Genomic DNA, 20,823 nt, shown 5'->3' with positions numbered 1-20,823 from the left:
AATGGACTCCGCATGTAATTTTAGTAGTTTGTAGTTTTCTTTATCATGGTGTGTTATTCATTGTGTCGGTGTAGCTTATATGACGCCGAAAAATATGTGTGAAAAGATATAGGGCTATTTTGTAAATATTACAATCTAACACTGAAATTGCATTTGATATAGGCCTATATCCGTCTGCTTATTCGGCATGCCAGGACATTAAATCGAGACACCTTGTCTTAAACAGTGGAAAATCATGTGGTTCCTTGTCACATGACGGTAAACAGGAACTGAAACAATAAAATGATTTAGCAAATGAGTTCTACATAACCGAAAGCAGATTTTAGCGGTAAGGATGGAATTTAGCACTGTTTAGATTGTTGATCGACTGTTGCTAGTTAAAACATGATTTTAACGATCACGCGAATGTGACAGTTGACATAATGAACTGTTAGCCTACATGTTGTCGTCGAGAAAGACAGCCTGTTTGCATTCCTGGTAAGCTACATGCCTGAACATCAGAAGTGGGTTTTGGTTCCTTTTCACCCTTTCCTTTCCTGACAGGAGTGTGCAGAAATATAATAACGCAGAAAGCCTTTTCCTGGATCTTCCGCCATGGTGGATTTCCTAGCAGAGAACAACTTGTGCGGCCAAGCCGTTCTCAGGATTGTATCTCGAGGAAACGCAATCATCGCGGAGCTCCTTCGATTGTCTGAGTTCATCCCTGCAGTCTTTAGACTCAAGGACAAGAGTGATCAGCAAAAATATGGAGACATCATATGTGATTTCAGCTACTTCAAGGTGAGATGGTATGAGTCCCAAAAGAGTAGGCTACTACATTTGTTGAGTTTTGCAATATTGATCATATCAATATTAGCGTCCAGGCAAAATTGTTTTGGGTTGATAAAACTGGTTACCCGGGGCATAGCCTACTTAAAAAAATACCCAAATGTAGCCTTCTAATCACATATTTGGGTTTTCTTGAGGCTATAAATATTGTTGCACGGTATAGCCTACAAGTAGGCTACTGTACCGCGGTACTAGCTTTTTAGAAACGGTTAGGGTTAGGGTGTACTTTACCTAACCCTGTACTTTTATTTGTGAATCAGGCAGTCAAACCTCAGCGATAACAAATTGTGGTCTGTCTTCAAGAAAAGCGGACCTGCGTGCAGGGCGGACTGGGGAAAAAAGTGGCCCGGGAGTTATACTGCTAGACCGGCCCACTCAGTAAACAGCGCGCTGCCCACTCAATACACGGCGCGTTGCCCACTCAATGCATCGTACGTATCGACAAGTCATTGGCCTACTTGGAAAAATACCCATACGCTTAACATTATTTGGGATGATTACAAAAAAAATGACATAACATATGTTTAATTTATTATGTTGAAATTCTGAAGTCCGTAAGAACACATTTCGGAAGACACTTAAGAACATTTTCGAAAAATAGGCACCAGTGTGAATACAGATCGCGAGGAGAAGTATAAATCTCATTCAGTGATTGGAACCTACCAGTGGGGAATTGTCAGGGCCCTCTATTCTAAAAATATATATTTTAAAAGTAATCTGTTATAATTGTATTTGATCAATTCTTAAATTGACAAGCTGCGAGTAACGTTCCCGCTAGTTAGGAGGACATTGTTTCATATTTGTTATGCACCGTTGGTTAACTTTTAATGCTACACCAGAACTTAATTTTGTGCAGAAAACCAAAGCTTTTGAGAGCCTAACTATATGTTATAGTATAGTGCAGAATGACCGGTCAATCTGGAGGTACCAACGCAACGTCATTGTGCACAATGACATGAATAGTGCCGCAAGGGCTGGCTCAAATAGTGCTTAATGACCAACACAATTTCATGTAGGCCTTAATGCTGTGCGCGCTGTATCTTGTGTTTTTTTCCCGACGAGTAATTTAGGTCGGAGGGCCAAGGTTTAAGAGTCACGGTTCGCTACTGGAACCTACTAAAGGTCTTGGAGCAAAATACGTTATCAAGCTGTGAAATACGGAATAGCAGGGCCGGCCCAAGGCATAAGCAAACAAAGCGGCTGCTTAGGGGCCCCGTGGCCACCAGAGGGCCCCCTAGAGCACACGAAATTACAGTTTAATGTACTGTGTTTCTTCGATTAAACGCTGCCCTTGATTAAACGCTGCACCAAAAATGAACATTGTGTAATAAACGCCACCCCAGAAATACGGTAGGAGCAGCATTTGATTGTTGCTTAATCGGTGATTTAGAAGACCGTACTGTTAAAACTATCTTTACGAACATTTAATGTAGCAAACTAACACGTTAGCATGCTAGCGCAGACAGCCTAGAATACCATATTTCTTAGATTAAACGTCGCCCTCAAATAAACGCCACCCTCGAATAAACGGGGCACCAAAAATGAACAATGTGTAATACATCGAAGTTTAATCAAATAAATACGGTAATTAAGAACAAATAATAATAATTGGCGACGCCGAGGGGCCCCCAAATCAATTCTGCTTAAGGCCCCATAAAGGCTTGGGCCGGCCCTGCGAATAGTATGAGATGCTAGCGATGTTAGAGGGAAGGCCTGTTCGTGATAGAAATGGGCCGATAGTTTGGACCACCCCAACCCCGTCGGCCCACCGGGGCAAGAGTGTATGGCCTAAGCCTGCAGCCTCCCGCCTCATGCCCTCAAAGCATTGGCAACGAATTTCATTATCGATTTGTTGTGTCGCACGATTATTATGCCACTCAATAAGTCGCAGAGATGTTTGAGTATAAAAAAAAAAGTTACGTTGAGCGCGGCGTGGAGGTAAAGGAAAGGCCATCGGAGAGACGTTGTTGAGTAACGTTGTTCTGAAACACATGGCGGCTGTGACGTGCGGTGATGTCAGTAAGAGGCTAGGCACTGAGTTATGAAAGACAGATTACCTAATTTATTGTTAAGATAATATGTCAAAACAGTAAACGCATTAAACGGTACAAGCAGCCTACAGCCGCTGAATGTTAGCACAGCCATATAGCCATCTTTTCTTCATACCAGTCTGTTTGAAACGATCGAAAACATGTTGTCCATTAGGCTGCAGTAGTCAATCCAAGTCTGGCGAATGGAGGAGTGGGCTGGCCTGGACGCTGGGCTTCCGCGTGATGATTGGAGGGTCTGTCGAAAGACTGCATCTCCTTTTGATTGACAGTAATTTTGTACTACAAAAAGTCACCAAAGCTTTTCAAGCTCAGTCCCATCGTGGATTTTGCAACTGTAGTTGAAAGACAAACAGCAGCAACCTATTTCTTGGTATTTGCTTGGCGAAATTGTTAACCAATTGTCATCATAGGATTTCATCAGAATCAGAAAGGGATTTATTCGCCATGAAAGTTTGCACAGACAAGGAATTTACTTTGGCAGGAAGGTGCATACAATAAACATATAGGAACCTAAAATTAAAATATGTGGACTATCTATACTAAGGGTACATAAACTAGCAGTACTAAGTGGAATTAGAATTAAATAAAATGTACAGTAAAATATATAAGTTGTTACAAATAAAATACAAGTTGCTAAATTACAATATGAAAATACAAAAAATACAAATATTACAAAAGATAGAAATGTACAAGGTAGAATTGTGTAAATGTAATGAGTTGTTAGCAGGAAGTCATTTAGTCAGTGTGGACCCTTGGCCTTGTTGAAGAGGCCAACAGCGGAAGGGAAAAAACTGTTTTTGTGGCGTGAAGTGTTGGTCCTGATGGACCGCAGCCTTCTGCCGGAGGGGAGTGACTGAAACAGGGAGTGGCCAGGGTGGGAGGAGTTGGCCACAATCTTCCTCGCTCGCCTCAGGGTCCTCGAGGTGTGCAGATCCTCGAGGGAAGGCAAATTGCAGCCAATCATCTTCTCAGCAGTGCGGATGATACGCTGCAGCCTGCTCTTGTCCTTGGCAGTGGCAGCAGCGTACCAGACGGTGATGGAGGAGGTGAGGATGGACTAAATGATTGCTGAGTAGAAGTGCACCATCATTGTCGTTGGCAGGTTGAATTTCTTCAGCTGCCGAAGGAAGTACATCCTCTGTTGTGCTTTCTTGATGAGGGAACCGATGTTCAGTTCCCATTTGAGGTCGTGGGAGAGGATAGTGCCCAGGAAGCGTAAGGACTCCACAGTGTTAACTGGGGAGTCACTCAGGTTGATGGGGGTGAGTGGGGCTGTATTCTTCCTGAAGTCTACAACCATGTCCACTGTCTTAAGAGCATTGAGCTCTAGGTTGTTCTGGCTGCACCAGGTTGCCAGGTTGGCTGCTTCCCACCTATAATCAGACTCGTCTCCACCAGAGATGAGCCCAATAAGGGTGGTGTCGTCCGCAAACTTCAGGAGTTTGACGGACGGATGACTGGAGGTGCAGCTATTGGTGTACAGGGAGAAGAGCAAAGGAGAAAGGACGCAGCCCTGAGGTGATCCGGTGCTGATGGACTGGGAGTCAGAGACTTGTGTTCTCAGCCTAACGCACTGCTTCCTGTCAGACAGAAAGTCTGTGATCCACCTGCAGGTGGAATCTGGCAGATGGGAGAACTTGTCCTGAAGCAGGGCTGGGATGATGGTATTGAAGGCAGAGCTGAAGTCCACAAACAGGATCCTGGCGTAGGATGCTGGGGAGTCCAGGTGCTGTAGGGTGAAGTGGAGGGCCAAATTAACTGCATCGTCCACAGACCTGTTGGCTCTGTAGGCAAACTGCAGGGGGTCCAGTAGAGGGTCAGTGATGGATTTAAGGTGTGCCAGCACCAGGCCCTCAAAAGACTTCATTACCACAGAGGTCAGGGCGACGGGTCTGTAGTCATTATGTCCAGTTGGCCTGGGCTTTTTGGGCACAGGGATGAGAGTGGAGGATTTGAGACAGGCTGGCACATGGCATGTCTCCAGGGAGGTGTTAAAGATGTAGGTAAACACCGGAGACAGCTGGTCAGCGCAGTTCTTGAGGGTGGCCGGAGAGACAGTCCGGCCCAGCTGCTTTGCGGGGGTTCTGTCTCTTGAACAGTTTGTTCACTTCTCTCTCCTGAATGGAGAGGGTCGTCACTGTAGATGGGGGAAGGGGGGGGGCCTCATGAGTGGAAAGGGGTTGTTCAGGACTGTCCAATTGTCTTTCAAATCTACAGTAGAACTCATTCAGGTCGTTGGCCAGGCGGGAGTCGTTAGTGGAGTGGGGGGCTCTGGGCTTGAAGTTGGTGATCTGCCTGAGGCCTCTCCAGACAGAAGCAGAGTCGTTAGCAGAAAATTGGTGTTCCAGTCTCTGCGAGTACAGTCGTTTAGCCTCTCTCACCGCCTTGCTAAACCTGTTCTTCAACTCCTTGAATCTGTTCTTGTCCCCACTCCTAAATGCTGCCTCTTTGTCCAGCCTCAGCCTTCTGAGTTTAGCTGTAAACCAGGGTTTGTCGTTGTTGTAGCTCACCCTGGTGCGTGTTGGTATACAGCAGTCCTCACAGAAGCTGATGTATGATGTCACAGCCTCTGTGAGCTCATCCAGACTATTGGTAGCAGTCATGAACAGTCCCAGTCCCAGTCAGTACAGTCCAAGCACGCCCGCAGTTCCTCCATAGCCTCACTGGTCCACTGTTTCGATGTCCTCACAGCAGGCTTACAGCGCTTAAGCTTTTGCCTGTATACAGGAATCAGGTGGACCATGGCGTGGTTTGAGTGACCCAGTGCTGCTCGGGGAACCGCATGGTATGCTTTACTGATAGTAGAGTAGCAGTGATCCAAAGTGTTCTCTTCTCTGGTAGGGCATTTGATGAATTGTCTGTATTTGGGGAGTTCTTGAGTGAGATTGCCTTTGTTAAAGTCGCCTAGCACAATAACCAAGGAATCTGGATTTTCATGCTCCACGCACAATATCTGGTTTGCGAGTACACGTTGAGCCTCGTTGGCGCTAGCCTGAGGGGGCATGTAGACGCCGACCAGTATGAATGAAGCAAACTCACGTGGCGAGTAAAAAGGTTTACAGTTAATAAAAAATGGTTCCAGATCAGGAGAACAATGCTGCAGAATCACTGTCACATCTTCACACCAGCCACTGTTTATAAAAAAAACAAATACCACCACCTTTCGTTTTGCCAGAAAGCAGGGAGTCACGATCCGCTCTCAGCAGTTTGAAACCTGCTAGCTGTAGTGCAGAGTCTGGGATCATTTCACTCAGCCATGTTTCCGTAAAGCACAAAACGGAAGATGAACGAAAGTCTCTGTCTTTCCATACCAGTAGCTGAAGTTCGTCCAGTTTGTTGCTCAGCGAACGAACGTTGGAGAGAAATATCCCCGGTAACGCTGTGCGCACTCCGCGCCAACGAAGTCGCACCAAAGCACCGGCTCGTTTACCTCTCCTACGATTCTTCGCTGCTAGGACAAAGCCGAGAGTGGCTTTGACTATAATTCCCACTAAGTCTGCCGCTGGAAGCAGAAAAGTGGGAAATAAATCCACAGGAGTTGTAGTCCTGATGTTAAGAAGTGCTTCTCTTGTTAGAGAACCCCGTAAATCTTGGCAGAACACTGAATTAACAGACAAAACAAGACAAAACAGAGCACACCAAGCTACCGTGGCTGCCATCGTCGGCGCCATCTCTCTCTCTAATGATGCATTGTATGCCTTATGTGTGAATGTTGATGGCCATGCACTGTGAGTTTGGTAAATGCAAATACATTTGTTGATACATTGTTTACCCAAAGTGAAATATGTAAAGGCAACGTGTTAGAGGTTTAGTAAACTGGGTAATGACCCCACCTCTCCCATAGGGCCCTGAGTACTATGAGGGTAAGCTGGAGGCCAAACCAGAGCTTCAGGATCTGGATGAAGAATTCCGTGAGAACAACATCGAGATACTCTCAAGATTTTACCTGGCTTTTGAAAGCGTCCACAAGTACATTGTGGATCTAATCAGGTAAAAGAACACAACAATAGCTATGTACTTTGTCAGAAATTTGCATTTGCTGATCTACAGCTTATACCCTTTTGTTAATAAATGAAGACATTCATTCTAAAACAGCTATTCAAAAGTTGCAGTTGTGTGTGAACTTGCTGGTCCACAGAGACCTTGTCGGTCCTTTGCCAGGCCATGTATTGATGCATCTTCTCAGAAAACAGCCCAGGGGCCATATTCACAAAACATCTTATCGATTTAGAAGTAACTCTTTAAAGTAATGGGCATGTCAGTCCCAATTGTAGGACTCCTAATTCTTTTCTGTAGAATATATCACAAAGCGATTTTGCATTAAAACTAGCTCCTAAATCAGTGAAAAGTCAAGAGGACTCCTAAATCAGTAAGACCAAATCACAAACAACCCTAAAATGTCTGTTGCTGGCAATCCACCTTGGAACGTAAACATTTTAGAAAAATTTCATGATCATGAGATTTTGAAAAGGTATCATCAGGTATTATAATAGTAGTAGAGTTATCAGGGTTGCAGTCAAATTACACAGTAACACCGGAGATCAATGTTGACAACTCAATGCTACTTGGCCACAGGGAAAATGCAGCGCAGACAGACTTATTAACTCAGCCATCCGTCAGTAGAACACATAACATTGCATCAAACAATATATTCTCTCTGCAGACCCCACATCTGCAATTCATACAGTGGCCTTTATGCATATTCGCTATTTCTTTACGAGATGCACATGTAAGAGACTGACAATTGGCTAAACATATACTTGTTTAATTAGTGACACAACCTATAATTGCACATCTTTATTTGCAATTTATATATTTTTTTTTTACTTTACATATTGGAACATAATACCTCGCTCTACAATTTTTCTATGATGAAATCATTGACAGCGATGCATCCCTTATTAGCCAATCACTGTGGGCTTTGTAAGCTTGTTGACATCATTCATAGCAACAAGGTCAACCCCACCCTTTGTCTTACCTTAGGATTTTTCCTTAGTAAAAGTTGGTCCAAGCAGCTTTGTGAATATGTTTTAGGAGGACACTCTTAGCTAATAACTTTTACTGCTGTTTAGGAGAATTCTAAGTGGTAAGATAAAATGTTTTGTGAATACAGCCCAGGCCTACAAACTAGATTCTGACATTACTAACATTGTCTGTCATCTCTGTAGGTACTTGGACGATCTGCACGAAGGTGTTTACATCCAGCAGACCCTGGAAACTGTGCTGATGAATGAAGATGGAAAACAACTTCTGGTAAAACAATTGTGATTAGCGCATTTTAGTTATGTACTTATCAGCATCTGTATTTACTAATCTACTTGGAGTAATACCTTTTGATCTATGATCACATCCCCACCCTGTCCATTTAATCATGTGGCAGTGCAAAAAAAAAAACTGCACTCTAAAATGTGCAGATCATAGATTTATATTAATAAAATGTACCCTAAAATGTTTACTGAAAAAAATGGTATCTACTGGCCAATCTTCCTGTGCCGCCTATCGCTTTGGCAAAGAGGGATTGACTGTCCACTGTATATCATCCTGTCTAGTGTGAGGCCCTGTATCTCTATGGAGTCATGTTGCTGGTCATTGACCAGAAGATTGAAGGTGAAGTCAGGGAGAGGATGCTGGTGTCCTATTATAGATACAGGTGAGAGACTGATGATCTTAATAGCCGTGTGTTCACATCGAATGAGTTGCGTTTAGCCATACCACCTAAATAGCTCTTTGTAGTGTTGGAACACAAGTGTTTATTTGGTTTACTGTATTGTGCCTCTCAGTACCCATTAACGTGTTCTATTTGATTTCCTCATTTCAGTGCTGCTCGTTCCTCTGCAGACTCCAATCTGGATGACATCTGTAAGCTCTTGCGCAGCACAGGCTACTCTAGCCAGCCTGCGGCCAAGCGGCCAGCCAACTATCCCGAGGGCTACTTCCAAAGAGTCCCTATCGGCTCCACGTTTATCAGCATGGTGATTGGGAGGCTTCGCTCAGATGACATCTACAACCAGGCAAGACTGTAGATGTGCACATTATTCTGCCTACTCAATACAGCAGGGGTCTGTCTAGAATATTTGCGAAGCATTTCTTGCATTTTGCAGAGTGAGACAAGTATTGTAGTACCGCCTTAACGCATCACCCAAGCACCTTTAGCATTTTACAGTTGAAACGGTAAATGTTAAATACAGTTCAAAAATCTAATTATTAGGATTATGTAGAGATTAATGAAATGTTTTCCATGGGAATTTGCAGTGCTCATTGTATGTTCGTATCTAATTAGGTTTCTGCATACCCGCTGCCTGAGCACCGTAGCACAGCACTGGCTAACCAGGCAGCCATGCTGTATGTCTGCCTGTACTTCACTCCCTCCATACTACACACTCAGCAGGCTAAGATGAGAGAGATAGTGGACAAGTACTTCCCCGATAACTGGGTGAGAGACAATCTGTGATACTGGATGAAAATCTGTGGAAATTATAATAACCCTAACCTTTGCAATTTGAACACTGGTTTCAGTCTACGTTTCTGAATGAACCTGTGTGTGTATATGTATGTATATGTTAGGGATGCATCGAATCCGGGATTCGGTTTCAGCCAAATATTGGGCTTTTTGACGGGGTTCGATTTTGGGCCGAACCTTAATGTTTTTTCAACCGAAAACGAATCGTACGGTTGCACTACGCTGGTCGACATACTGCCGCCGCCATTGATTACGGGAAGGTGTTTACGTAGGTGGACCATTCAATGCAGTAGGCTGAGATAAAGTAAAAATGCAACTCGTAACCAGAAAAAGTGTTGTTTGGCAGTACTTTCAGTCAAAATAAGGCAATTCAAGTCGAGATACATGTTCAATTTGCAATGCAGATTTGTCTCGTGGTGGCAAGGACCCTTAACAATACACAACATTGCCGCTGTTAAAACATTCGCGTATGAAACATCCGAAAGAAATTCAAGAAATCTAAAAGGCAAATATTTTTTATATTGATTGGATCTTGAGAGGCATATTGTAATTGTCTAAATAGTTTTTCCCACTTGTCTTCCTGGCATAATGTTGCCTAGGCCTATTTAAAAAAAATAATTTACAGCAAAAAGAAAAAATACACTGCTGTGGACGTTGTTTACTTCGTTAATATGTTTACTGTGTTAATGGACTGAGGGTGGGAGTAGGACTTGGTATTCGGTTTTGGATTCGGCCGAATCTTAACCAGTGGATTCGGTATTCGGCCGATCCCCAAAAATCTACATTCGGTGTGTGTGTGTGTGTGTGTATATATATATATATATATAAAAATATAGATTCGGTGCATCCCTAGTATGTGTCTAGATTTTTTTTTACCTGTATTTTTTTTACCTGTATAAAAGACACCTGTCCACAGAAGCAATCAATCATTCAGATTCAAAACTCTCTACCATGGCCAAGACCAAAGAGCTGTCCAAGGATGTCAGGGTCAAGATTGTAGACCTACACAAGTCTGGAATGGTTACAAGACCATCACCAAGCAGCTTTGTGAGAAGGTAACGACAGTTGGTGTTAGTATTCGCAAATGGAAGTAACAAAAGAACTATCAATCTCCCTCGGTCTGGGGCTCCATGCAAGGTCTCACCTCGTGGAGTAGCAATGATTATGAGAACGGTGAAGAATCAGCCCAGAACTACACAGGAGAATCTTGTCAATTATCTCAAGGCAGCTGGGACCATGGTCACCAAGAAAACTATTGGTAACACACTATTCTGTGAAAGACTGAAATCCTGCAGCGTCCGCAAGGTCCCCTTGCTCAAGAAAGCACATTTACAGGCCCCTCTGAAGTTTAACATCTGAATGATTCAGAGGAGAACTGGGTGTAAGTGTTGTGGTCAGATGAGACCAAAATCAAGCTCTTTGGCATCAACTCAACTCACCGTGTTTTAAGGGGGAGCAATGCTGCCTATGACCCCAAGAACACCATCCCCACCGTCAAACACGGAGATGGAAACATTATGCTTTGGGGGTGTTTTTCTGGGGACAGGACAACTTCACTGCATCAAAGGGATGATGGACGGGGCCATGTACCGGTACCGTCAAATCATTGGTGAGAACCTCCTTCCCTCAGCCAGGGCATTGAAAATGGGTCGTGGATGGGTATTTCAGCCTTGACAATTTTGTAGTTGTTGTTATTCTGTCTCTCACTGCTCAAATAAACCTACCATTACAATTTGCTGCAGTCTCCTGGTCGTGTAGATTCACCCTCTACAACATCCGGAAGATCAGGAGATAACTGTCTGAGCACTCCACCCAGCTGCTAGTCCAAGCACTTGTCCTCTCCAAGTTGGACTACTGCAACTCGCTGCTCGCCGGTCTCCCAGCATGCGCAACCCGCCCTCTTCAGAGGATTCAGAACGCAGCGGCCCGCCTGGTCTACAATCTACCCAGACGTTCCCATGTTACCCCGCTCCTCATCTCTCTCCACTGGCTACCCATCACAGCCCGTATCAGATTCAAGACCCTGGTACTGACCCTCCGAGCAGTGAACGGGACTGCACCCGACTACATCAAGTCTCTCCTGCAGCCTTACACCCCCACCCGCCACCTACGGTCTTCTTCAGACAACCGCCTGGTGGTCCCACCGCTCAAGACCGCCCGGTCCCAACACAAGCTCTTCTCCTGTTTGGCCCCCCAGTGGTGGAATCAACTCCCCACCTCCATCAGAGACACTGACTGTCTCTCCACCTTCAAGAAAAGGCTCAAAACGCACTTGTTCCGGGAGTACAACGGTACTTGAGAATGGTTTGCTCGACCCAATGTTAGTTTCCTCAAGGATCACAATGACTCTTGCTTACCATGCTCTTGTGGTTAGTGGTTAAAATTAGGGCTGTGAAATGATTAAAAATGTTAATCAAATTAATCACAGGTTTCTGTGGATTAATCATGATTAATTACATATTACCGATATTCCGAATTTTTGTCATTAGTGTGCTTCTTTGATTTTGCGTGTGCTCAAGCACTCCTAATATTTTTTTTATATTTTCTTAAATATATTGTTTATTATCATTTGATGCTGGTAGTTCATGAAGAAAGGGACATCCTTAGTTTTTTCATTCAATATTTTGCATAATAATACATAAATGTATTAATTGTTATCCAGTGAAATTAGGGATTTATATAAGCAAGGGGGTTTACGTTTAGCACTTTTGCAAGGCACTGTATTCATGTCACATTCTCATTGGGGGCTGAGCACCCCTAAAGGTCTGATCCTAGAATCGCCCCTGCGACGCACCATATACGCTTGAGTTTAAATACATTATTTAATGTGACATTGCGTACTGTACATGCAAGTCAGCTAAATGACTTAAATGTATGATGCACTTTTCGATCAGTCCTCCGACACCACAACACGATACTTGCCGAGTATAACAGCGCAACATCTCAAACACAGGCAGGGATACAGTAGCAACGCTAGTGCTAAGTATTTAGCTGCTAGGCTCCATAACGCCGGGCAAGAAGAGCTCGTGAAACTGCTCACCAAAAGAACGAAGGGGCACCCACTTGTCTGGCAGATTAAGACATGTTCGTATGAACCTAGCGAAAAATATCCTAAACTTTCCAAGACTTTTAGCTAGGTTTATAGGTACCTAGCGAAAAATAGCCTCAACTGTCACAGACTTTAAGCTACGGTACTAATGCAGAAGGAAAGCTGATATCGCTGTCTTACTAGAACGTCGTATCTATGCGTTGTTGCTAACGTGTGCTGACATTGTGCACACCCAATGAATTCAAAATGTGTAGGTCGCACATGCGCGAGTGCTTGTAAAAAATACCCGCACTGTCTCAAAAACTGGTCGCAAAATGCGACCATTTGGTCGCAGTCTGGAGCCCTGCCGCAGAGTGTGTATATCACTTTGGTTTTATTGGATGTTCCATCTTAGTTTTTTTGGAACACGTAGGCCTACTTCTCATCCAGAAGTTGCAGATTGGGTGGAATTGTGGTTATATTACGTTAAATGCGTTAAACAAAAATAACGAATTAATCCTGTAATTTAATCATAATGCGTTAACGTGTTATTTTTCACAGCCCTAGTTAGAATGTTTGTACTCGCTGTGATATATTGTTTTTATTGTTGCTTGTTTTTCTACAGGTACACTTGCACTTATAGCCGTTCATGTTGTTTAATTGTAACTTGTTTAACTACATGCTCTCATGGTTCTTCTGTTTGGCACTTATTTTGGTTGTTCACAATATGTGCTTCATGTTTTGGCTACTCGCAATGTTTTTGGGGCCATCTTGTTGTTATTATCAGTGACTTATGCACTTTGTAAAGCTCTCTCTTGGAAGTCGTTTTGGTTAAAAGCGTCTGCCAAATGAAAACATTTAAATGTAAAGTTATAGACTGATCATTTATTTGTCAGTGGGCAAACGTACAAAGTCAGCAGTGGATCAAATACCTTTTTCCACTGTATGTTTTGTATTTTTTTTGTGTGTGTCAGCCTTTGCGCCGTTTGTTGACATGGTTTTGCTCCAGGTCATTAGCATCTACATGGGAATCTCAGTGAATTTGGTAGAAGCATGGGAACCTTACAAAGCTGCCAAGACTGCCCTCAACTACACCCTGGACTCAGCCAACATTAGAGAGCAGGTATAATGACAGTTATCAATACAGATGTAGTACTAGACATATTTGACATCTAAGGGCTGTAAATACATTTGTCCAGGCTTCCAGTATTGAACATTTGCCATTTGGAAGACATCTTTAGTGCACAAGGTACACAACAGTGGCGGCTTGTGACCAAAAAACACACACAAACGCCCCCCCCCCCCCAAAAAACACCTCAATGACCCTCTTTTAAAAGGCTTGCTTCCAGCTGATGTACACTTAACGCCCCCTTGTGGGCAGTTCCGCCCCCAGTAAGAAACGCTGCTGTAGACCTTCAGTTCAATGTTATGTATTTTAATAAAATGTTCGGTTAAATATTTATATATTTAGTAATTTTATCTAAAATGTATAACTTAAAAAAAATGAGAAAAAAAAAAATGTCATTGAGGAGGATGATCCTCCTCTTCCTCCCCTGATGAGCCTCCACTGGTACACAAGTACAAAGCTGTAATTAATCTAATATGTGAACTGAGATGTTTCATTTTGCAGTCTATGGGAGTTTATGTAGAGAGTATCGGGGGAAAAGTTAACCAGAGGTTTAGCTCTTCTGAATTTTCTCATTCCAATTGGTTCTAAAGTAACTCTTTAGACAAATTGGTTTCGATATTCATTTATCCTCTCAGCTGGTAAAGAGTTTACGTTAAAAAAATCCCAGAAATTCAACCCTCTCTAGTTTTATGTTTGTTTGTTTTTAAGGGCTTGAGTGTTTTATGTTATATGCCTTTATGCTGCAACCAAATGGGTAACACTTTCGATGAGCTCACCAAAATTCATAATTTATTAACCAATTTGTTACCTATTAGTTAACGGTTTGTTCACCATTAGTTATTTATTGTTTATACAAAATGTATCATTAGTAAAGCATTTGTTCACACAGTTAGGGTTAGGGTTCGGGTTCGGGTTTAGGGCTAGAGTTTAGGTTTAGGGTTTAAGTTTTGGTTAGGGTTTAGCTTTACTAATGCTTTACTAATGATACATTTTGTATGAACAACAAATAATTAATGGTGAACAAACCGTGAACTAATAAGTAAAAATTGGTTAACTAATAAGTAACAAATTGGTTAACAAATTATGAATTTGGTGAGCTCATCTAAAGTGTTACCACCAAATGCCCTCGGGAAATGTATAAAAATGAACTGAACTCTCAACTGGACAGGCATATCGCTATGCAGCCAGCCTGGAAGGTCTGAAGCTCCAGATGCAGCAGCTGCTGAAGGAGGGATTCCTGAGGGAGGAGATCGTCCTGGACAACATCCCCAAACTCCTCAACTGCCTGAGGGACTGCAACGTCGCCATCCGCTGGCTCATGCTCCACACTGCAGAGTCTGGTGAGGTTTCCAACAGAAAGATCTCCCTTCTCCTTCCCCACTAAGAATGTGTCCCTGATTCTTACATAAGCACATTAGGACCGTCACTTAATTAAATGGGAAGATTTGTATAGTGATAGAATAAGTGTGAATAATATAGTGAGATCCCTACCGGAATGAAAATATAGTGGTTACTTCTACTACAAGAGGGTGCTAGTGCTGAAGCAAAATGTGTCATGCTCTGGTGAAAAGGGGCTGTTGTCAGCCAAGGTAATTTCTCAGTTTTTTACAGATTGTGAAAGTGCAGATTGAAAGATTTCAAATGATGTGTCATACATTGAAATCTGTAAAAAAGTTGAAGATACACGTATCTTAATGTTGGTAAACCTGGAATGCTCTTGCAGAGAAATCCCCCTTGAAAGATTCTAGGGGCCCTATTTTACCAATCTGATCTTGAAAGTATCAAAACGGAAAGCGCAAGTAATTTTGTGGGCGGGACTGTGGGCTGTTGCTATTATACCGGCAGGATAAATGACTTTGCACCTGGTGCAAATTTAAAATGGGTTGGTCTGGAGTAGTTACATTATTAATGGGTGTGGTTTGGGCATAACGTGCAATATACCAATCAGTGTCATCTCACATTCCCTTTAAGAGAAGGCACGCTTGTTCCATGGCGGATTGCTATAATAACAGCGGATTTGCCAGGCGGATTTGCCATGCGCTCGCCAGGAGCGGTTCACAGCCAAGGAGACCGACATTCTCGTCAGGGCCGTAAAAGATAGAGTAGTGACATTGCATGGGAAAGGCAGAGCAGTTTTCTTGCACTAAATTGCCCACTCACATTTAATTTAAGCATTTAGCAGACGCTTTTATCCAAAATGACTTTCAAAAGAGAGCTTTACAAAAGTGCATAGGTCACTGATCATAATGAGATAGTCCCAAACATTGCAGGTAACCAAAACATGAAGCATACATTGTGAAAACTAAATAAGTCCCAAAGGGAATAACCACAAGAGCATGTAGTTAAACAAGATACAATTAAACAACATGAACCTTGAAAGTGCAAAGGTGTACCTGTGGCTAAAAGCAAGCAACAAAAAATAATATTACACAGCAAGTACAATCATTTTAAGTCAGTAACAACTAACCAACAAGAGCAACAAGTTTCTCAATAAGAGTCATTGTGATCCTGGAGGAAACATCAGGTCCATTCAAACATTCCTAAGTGCCGTTGTACTCCCGGAACAAGTGCTTCTTGAGCCTTTTCTTGAAGGTGGGGAGACAGTCAGTGTCTCTGATGGAGGTGGGGAGTTGATTCCACCATTGGGGGGACAGACAGGAGAAGAGCTTGTGTTGGGACCGGGTGCTCTTGAGCGGTAGGACCACCAGACGGTTGTCACAAGAAGACCGTAGGTGGCGGTTGGGGGTGTAAGGCTGCAGGAGAGACTTGATGTAGTCGGTTGCAGTCCCGTTCACCGCTCGGAAGGTCAGTACCAGGGTCTTGAATCTGATACGGGCCGTGATGGGAAGCCAGTGGAGGGAGATGAGGAGTGGGGTAACATGGGAGCGTCTGGGTAGATTGTTGACCAGGCGGGCCGCTGCGTTCTGAATCCTCTGAAGAGGGCGGGTTGCGCATGCTGGGAGACCGGCGAGCAGCGAGTTGCAGTAGTCCAACTTGGAGAGGACAAGTGCTTGGACTAGCAGCTGAGTGGAATGCTCATACAGGTATCTCCTGATTTTCCGAATGTTGTAGAGGGTGAATCTACACAACCAGGAGACTGCAGCAATGTGGGCTGTGAGGAAGAGCTTGTCATTCATGGTCACCCCGAGGTTCCTGGTAGAGGATGAAGGGGTCATCGTCGCAGATCCCAGGGTGATTGAGAGATCGTGGGAGATGGAGGGTTTGGCCGGGATGATGAGGAGTCATCAGCTGGAGGTGGTGCTTGGTCATCCAGGCGAAGATGTCTGTGAGGCACTCCTCGATCCTAGCTGAGATCCCTGGATCAGTCGGGGGAACGACAGGTACAGCTGCATGTCGTCAGCGTAGCAGTGGTAGGAGAAGCCGTGGGAGGTGATGATTGGTCCAAGCGAGGTGGTGTACAGGGAGAAGGGGAGAAAGGGCGGAGCCCTGTGGGACACCGGTGGAGAGCTGGCGAGGGCCTGAAACTTTGCCTCCCCAGGAGACCTGGTAGGATCTTCCCGACAGGTAGGATGAGATCCACTGAAGTGCAGTGCCAGTGATGCCCATCTCAGAAAGTCTGGCGAGCAGGATCTGATGGTTAACTGTATCAAATGCTGCAGAAAGGTCCAGCAGAATGATGACGTATGACCTCGAAGCCGCTCCGGCACACTGAAGGGCAGTGGTGACTGAAAGAAGGGCAGTCTCTGTGTAGTGGCCAGTCTTGAAGCCAGATTGTTTGGGGTCAAGTAGGTTGTTCTGAGAGAGAAAGTTTGACAGTTGGTTAGATACAGCATGTTTAATTGTTTTTGAAAAGAAGGGTAATAGTGATACTGGTCTGTAGTTCTGGAGGACGGCAAGGTTAAGGGAGGGTTTTTTTGAGTAGAGGGCTAACTCTGGCCTGTTTTGAAGGCAGAGGGAAAAGTGCCGTAAGTAAGAGAAGAATTAAGGACATGGAGAAGAAAAGTTATGATGGAGGGAGAGATGGTTTGAAAGAGAGGGGAGGGGACTGGATCAAGGGGACAGGAGGTGGGGCAATGAGATAGAATGATATCAAAGATCTCTGCCTCGGACAGGGGAGAGAAAGCGTTGAGACATTTATTTGGGTCAGTCATAGAGGGTGAGTGGGTAGGAAAGGTGGGTTCAGGGAACCGACTGCTAATGTCAGCAACGTTTTTCTCAAAGAAGGAGGAGAATTTGTCTGCTGTCAGGGTGGAGGGGGAGGTGGCCATCAGAATCAGAACTCGGTTTATTCGCCATGTAGCCTATGTTACAGAAACACGGAATTCACTGTGGCAGGAAGGTGCAAACAATAAACATATGGGTCTTAAATTCATGCTGCTTATTCAAAATCATATTCTTATTTTTATATATATTTTATTTTTTTAATTGTTATATTTTTTAATTCTTTAGTTCTAAGAATTAGTTTAACTATTGTACTTTTTTACTTAATTTAAGATTAATAGTTTTTCTGAAACTGCAAAATAGCACCAGGGAATGTTTGCGCCGGAACACGCTTCCTTTTTTCGCTGAACCACCCCCGGGAGCGCAAGGTCATTCCCTAATTTACCGACGTGCGTCTGTGGAGGGAAAAGTCGAGTGCGAACTTGGAATGATACTTGCGTCGTTGACAAAGTCAATTGCGCTGGGTAAAAGATAGGGCCCTAGACCTTTTCACGCCTTCAGAAAGGGTTACTTAAACTATAGATAGTGTATAAAGTGCCCTTGAGAAAATTTGTGGTACACAAACAGATTTCTGGAATTATAAAGAAATAGATAGATTGCAATTTATGCAGCTGGTGATGATTTCTCAGATCATACTTGAAATTCTCTGTCATCTCTGAATGACTTGTTTTGCAGTTTTGACATCAGTAAACACATTAATTTATCTAACCAAATTCACTGATCTATGAATGCAGCACGCTATCCAACACTGGCAAAGCTGGCAAAGACCTTAAAAGTCTTTAAAGACTTTCACAAACACACATCGAGTGAGAGACATTAAAGGTGGTTCAGCCTATTCTCATGAATGTATTGGCTTAAAGCACTCAGAACCAAAATAAGTGAAACTATACATGCGTGGACTCTTGTTCAAAGTTCCTGTCCACACATATTTGCCTTCTAATTGCCACAAAGCATCCCAAGAAGAAGACAATGACCGTAAAGGCTTATGTTATGCCTGAGCTGTACATTTTGAAACTTTTTGTTCTGAAATGTTTTGTATTATTTATTTTAATATATGCCTTAGTTTTGTTGCTAATTAAAATAAATTACTTTCCAAAAAGTTATGTTTTTTGCATCTCAGAAAATGCTTTCTTTAAAACCCAGAATGTATGGCACTTAAATGCACTTAATTGATCTCATTCACCTTTGTTATTGTTCACAGTACAAGTAAAGACAGAGAAACAATGGGTAATAACTACATGTTTATTTTTTATAGAAAATATTGTTGTATGCATTGCAATGATTGCATGCTATCCATTATTATTATTTTTTCTATTTAAGGAAACCTATTAGTTGTTCATTTTAAGAGACCTGCCTTATTTACTTTTGTATATTTACTATTGCTCTTTAATTAAGCAAAATTACGTTTTATCTGATTAATCGATGACATTTTCAGTAGAATACTCGATTTCTAAAATATTTGATAGCTACAGCCCTCTAGTAAACTCAAGTAGAGTTTGCTTCTGCTATGACATAATGTTTACTGTCTGTCCTTCTAGTTGTAAATAGGCCACCAAATTGTATTTGCACACAATGCTCTACTACTCATGTGTAATCGGAGATCCACGCTCCCAATGTTGCAGTAATAAATAAAAGGACGAATTTCAGAAGAAATGTGAGAATTTCCACTAGTTACACTTGCCTCTCATATTTGCAATAGCCCTACTTGGACTTAGCCTGGCTCTGCCCTCCTACGTACTTCCGCTCAATTTGGATTTTGCTTCTGTACTAGGTCTAGGATGTCGGTTCTGAAGTCGGTTTCCAGAAACACATTTTTTGTAGGTCCAATCAGCGAACAGAGGGAGTGGCTGACAACGATGACGTCGTGCTTTTGTTTGAGTAGTTCAGTAATGGCGGCGGAGAAAGATGCGAGCGAAACTATTCTGCGGTTGTTGCAACGCTGCCGAATATAGGTTAAAGCCGGAGCAAGAACATTCCTTGCTGAGTTTTGTTGGTGGCCATGATGTTGTGGCCCTCCTCCCCACGGGGTTTGGGAAAAGTTTGATTTTCGAGCTACGGCAGCTAGCTCCATTACAGTAGTGGTGAAGGAGTTGGCTAAGGCGAACGCTTGCGATTGGTTATGGCAAATCAGAGTGGCTCTGGGTGGATCCAATAGTTTTAAACTTCAACAGAGGACCCGCCTTCAAGGAAGTTAACGTTTGTCAATCGAGAGATCCCAGACCCTCTGTACAAATGAAATGTACGAGGGTCTGGTTAGGACCAGGCTAACTTGGACTGTGCCCTGACAATCAATTTTGAACAATAAATGTTTTGCCAAGATAACTGGATCTATCAGACCATTGAATGTTTAAGATGTCTCTTGTGTTTATATTTTGACTCAAGACAACACGATCATTGTTAACCGACAATACAATGTTCACAATATCGGGCTACGCATTTATAGACCAACTGCAGTCTAACCCTTAATGTGTGTGACACACTTTATAATAAATACAATTTTGCTGAATGATCGAAGGGCTAGATAGCAATTGTTCTAATGAAATAGTCACAACTATCAACATGGCTGATTGATGAAGGCCACTTCACCAAACTGGCCTTGGCTGCGTGCAAGAAGCACCATCTAGCAATCATTAGTGGACTATTGACCCCCTATCCGCGCTAAAAGTAACAGGCTGCACCGTGATGCATATCACATCTCGCATTATGCGCCCACAACTCAACTGGAAGCTTAGGTAAACAAGAACAAATGATGAGTATTTAGTGATCCTAAACATTTTGTTTATTATATTGGATGACTTACTCAACACTAACTTTTGTAATATGCAAGAAAAAGAAAACTGTAAAAATAAAAAACTCTTTAGGCTCCTAGCGGGAAATACGGAATTGCCGACCACAGCCCCTTTTCACCAGAGCGTGTCACATATTTAGGGGATTAAAATGGTATTTAAAGTATTATGAAAGCAGAACTTTCTCCATCATGAAACTGTCTGACATTTATGTGTATTTTTTTCATGTAGCCTATGACCTGAACAACAAGCGCATGCGCCAGATCAAAGACCAGGTGATCAACGATTCCAAGTACAACCCCAAGATCCTCTTCCAGCTTCTGCTGGACACAGCCCAGTTTGAGTTCACCCTGAAAGAG

At 43.0% G+C, this 20,823-nt stretch overlaps 1 protein-coding gene across 2 annotated transcripts in view; it reads left to right on the top strand.

Annotated features, from left to right (window-relative positions):
- Window positions 1–226: 226 nt before the first annotated feature.
- Window positions 227–20,823, top strand: part of washc5 (WASH complex subunit 5) — a 68,745-nt gene continuing 48,148 nt past the window's right edge. Inside the window, exons 1-10 of one of the 2 annotated variants that reach the window (XM_047029861.1) lie at window positions 227–328; window positions 544–780; window positions 6,724–6,869; window positions 8,048–8,132; window positions 8,429–8,529; window positions 8,698–8,890; window positions 9,160–9,312; window positions 13,377–13,490; window positions 14,665–14,836; window positions 20,696–20,823. In XM_047029861.1, the coding sequence (XP_046885817.1) occupies window positions 595–780; window positions 6,724–6,869; window positions 8,048–8,132; window positions 8,429–8,529; window positions 8,698–8,890; window positions 9,160–9,312; window positions 13,377–13,490; window positions 14,665–14,836; window positions 20,696–20,823 (1,278 nt within the window). In that variant the 5' untranslated portion in view covers window positions 227–328; window positions 544–594. Of the gene's footprint in view, window positions 478–543; window positions 781–6,723; window positions 6,870–8,047; window positions 8,133–8,428; window positions 8,530–8,697; window positions 8,891–9,159; window positions 9,313–13,376; window positions 13,491–14,664; window positions 14,837–20,695 lie in introns of both variants that reach the window. The other variant, XM_047029870.1, reaches the window with a different exon arrangement.

Source organism: Hypomesus transpacificus, chromosome 2, assembly GCF_021917145.1.
Source record: "Hypomesus transpacificus isolate Combined female chromosome 2, fHypTra1, whole genome shotgun sequence".
Lineage (NCBI taxonomy): Eukaryota > Metazoa > Chordata > Actinopteri > Osmeriformes > Osmeridae > Hypomesus > Hypomesus transpacificus.
The sequence above is the reverse complement of the archived record's forward strand: the minus strand, read 5'-3'. Positions and strand labels throughout refer to the sequence as shown.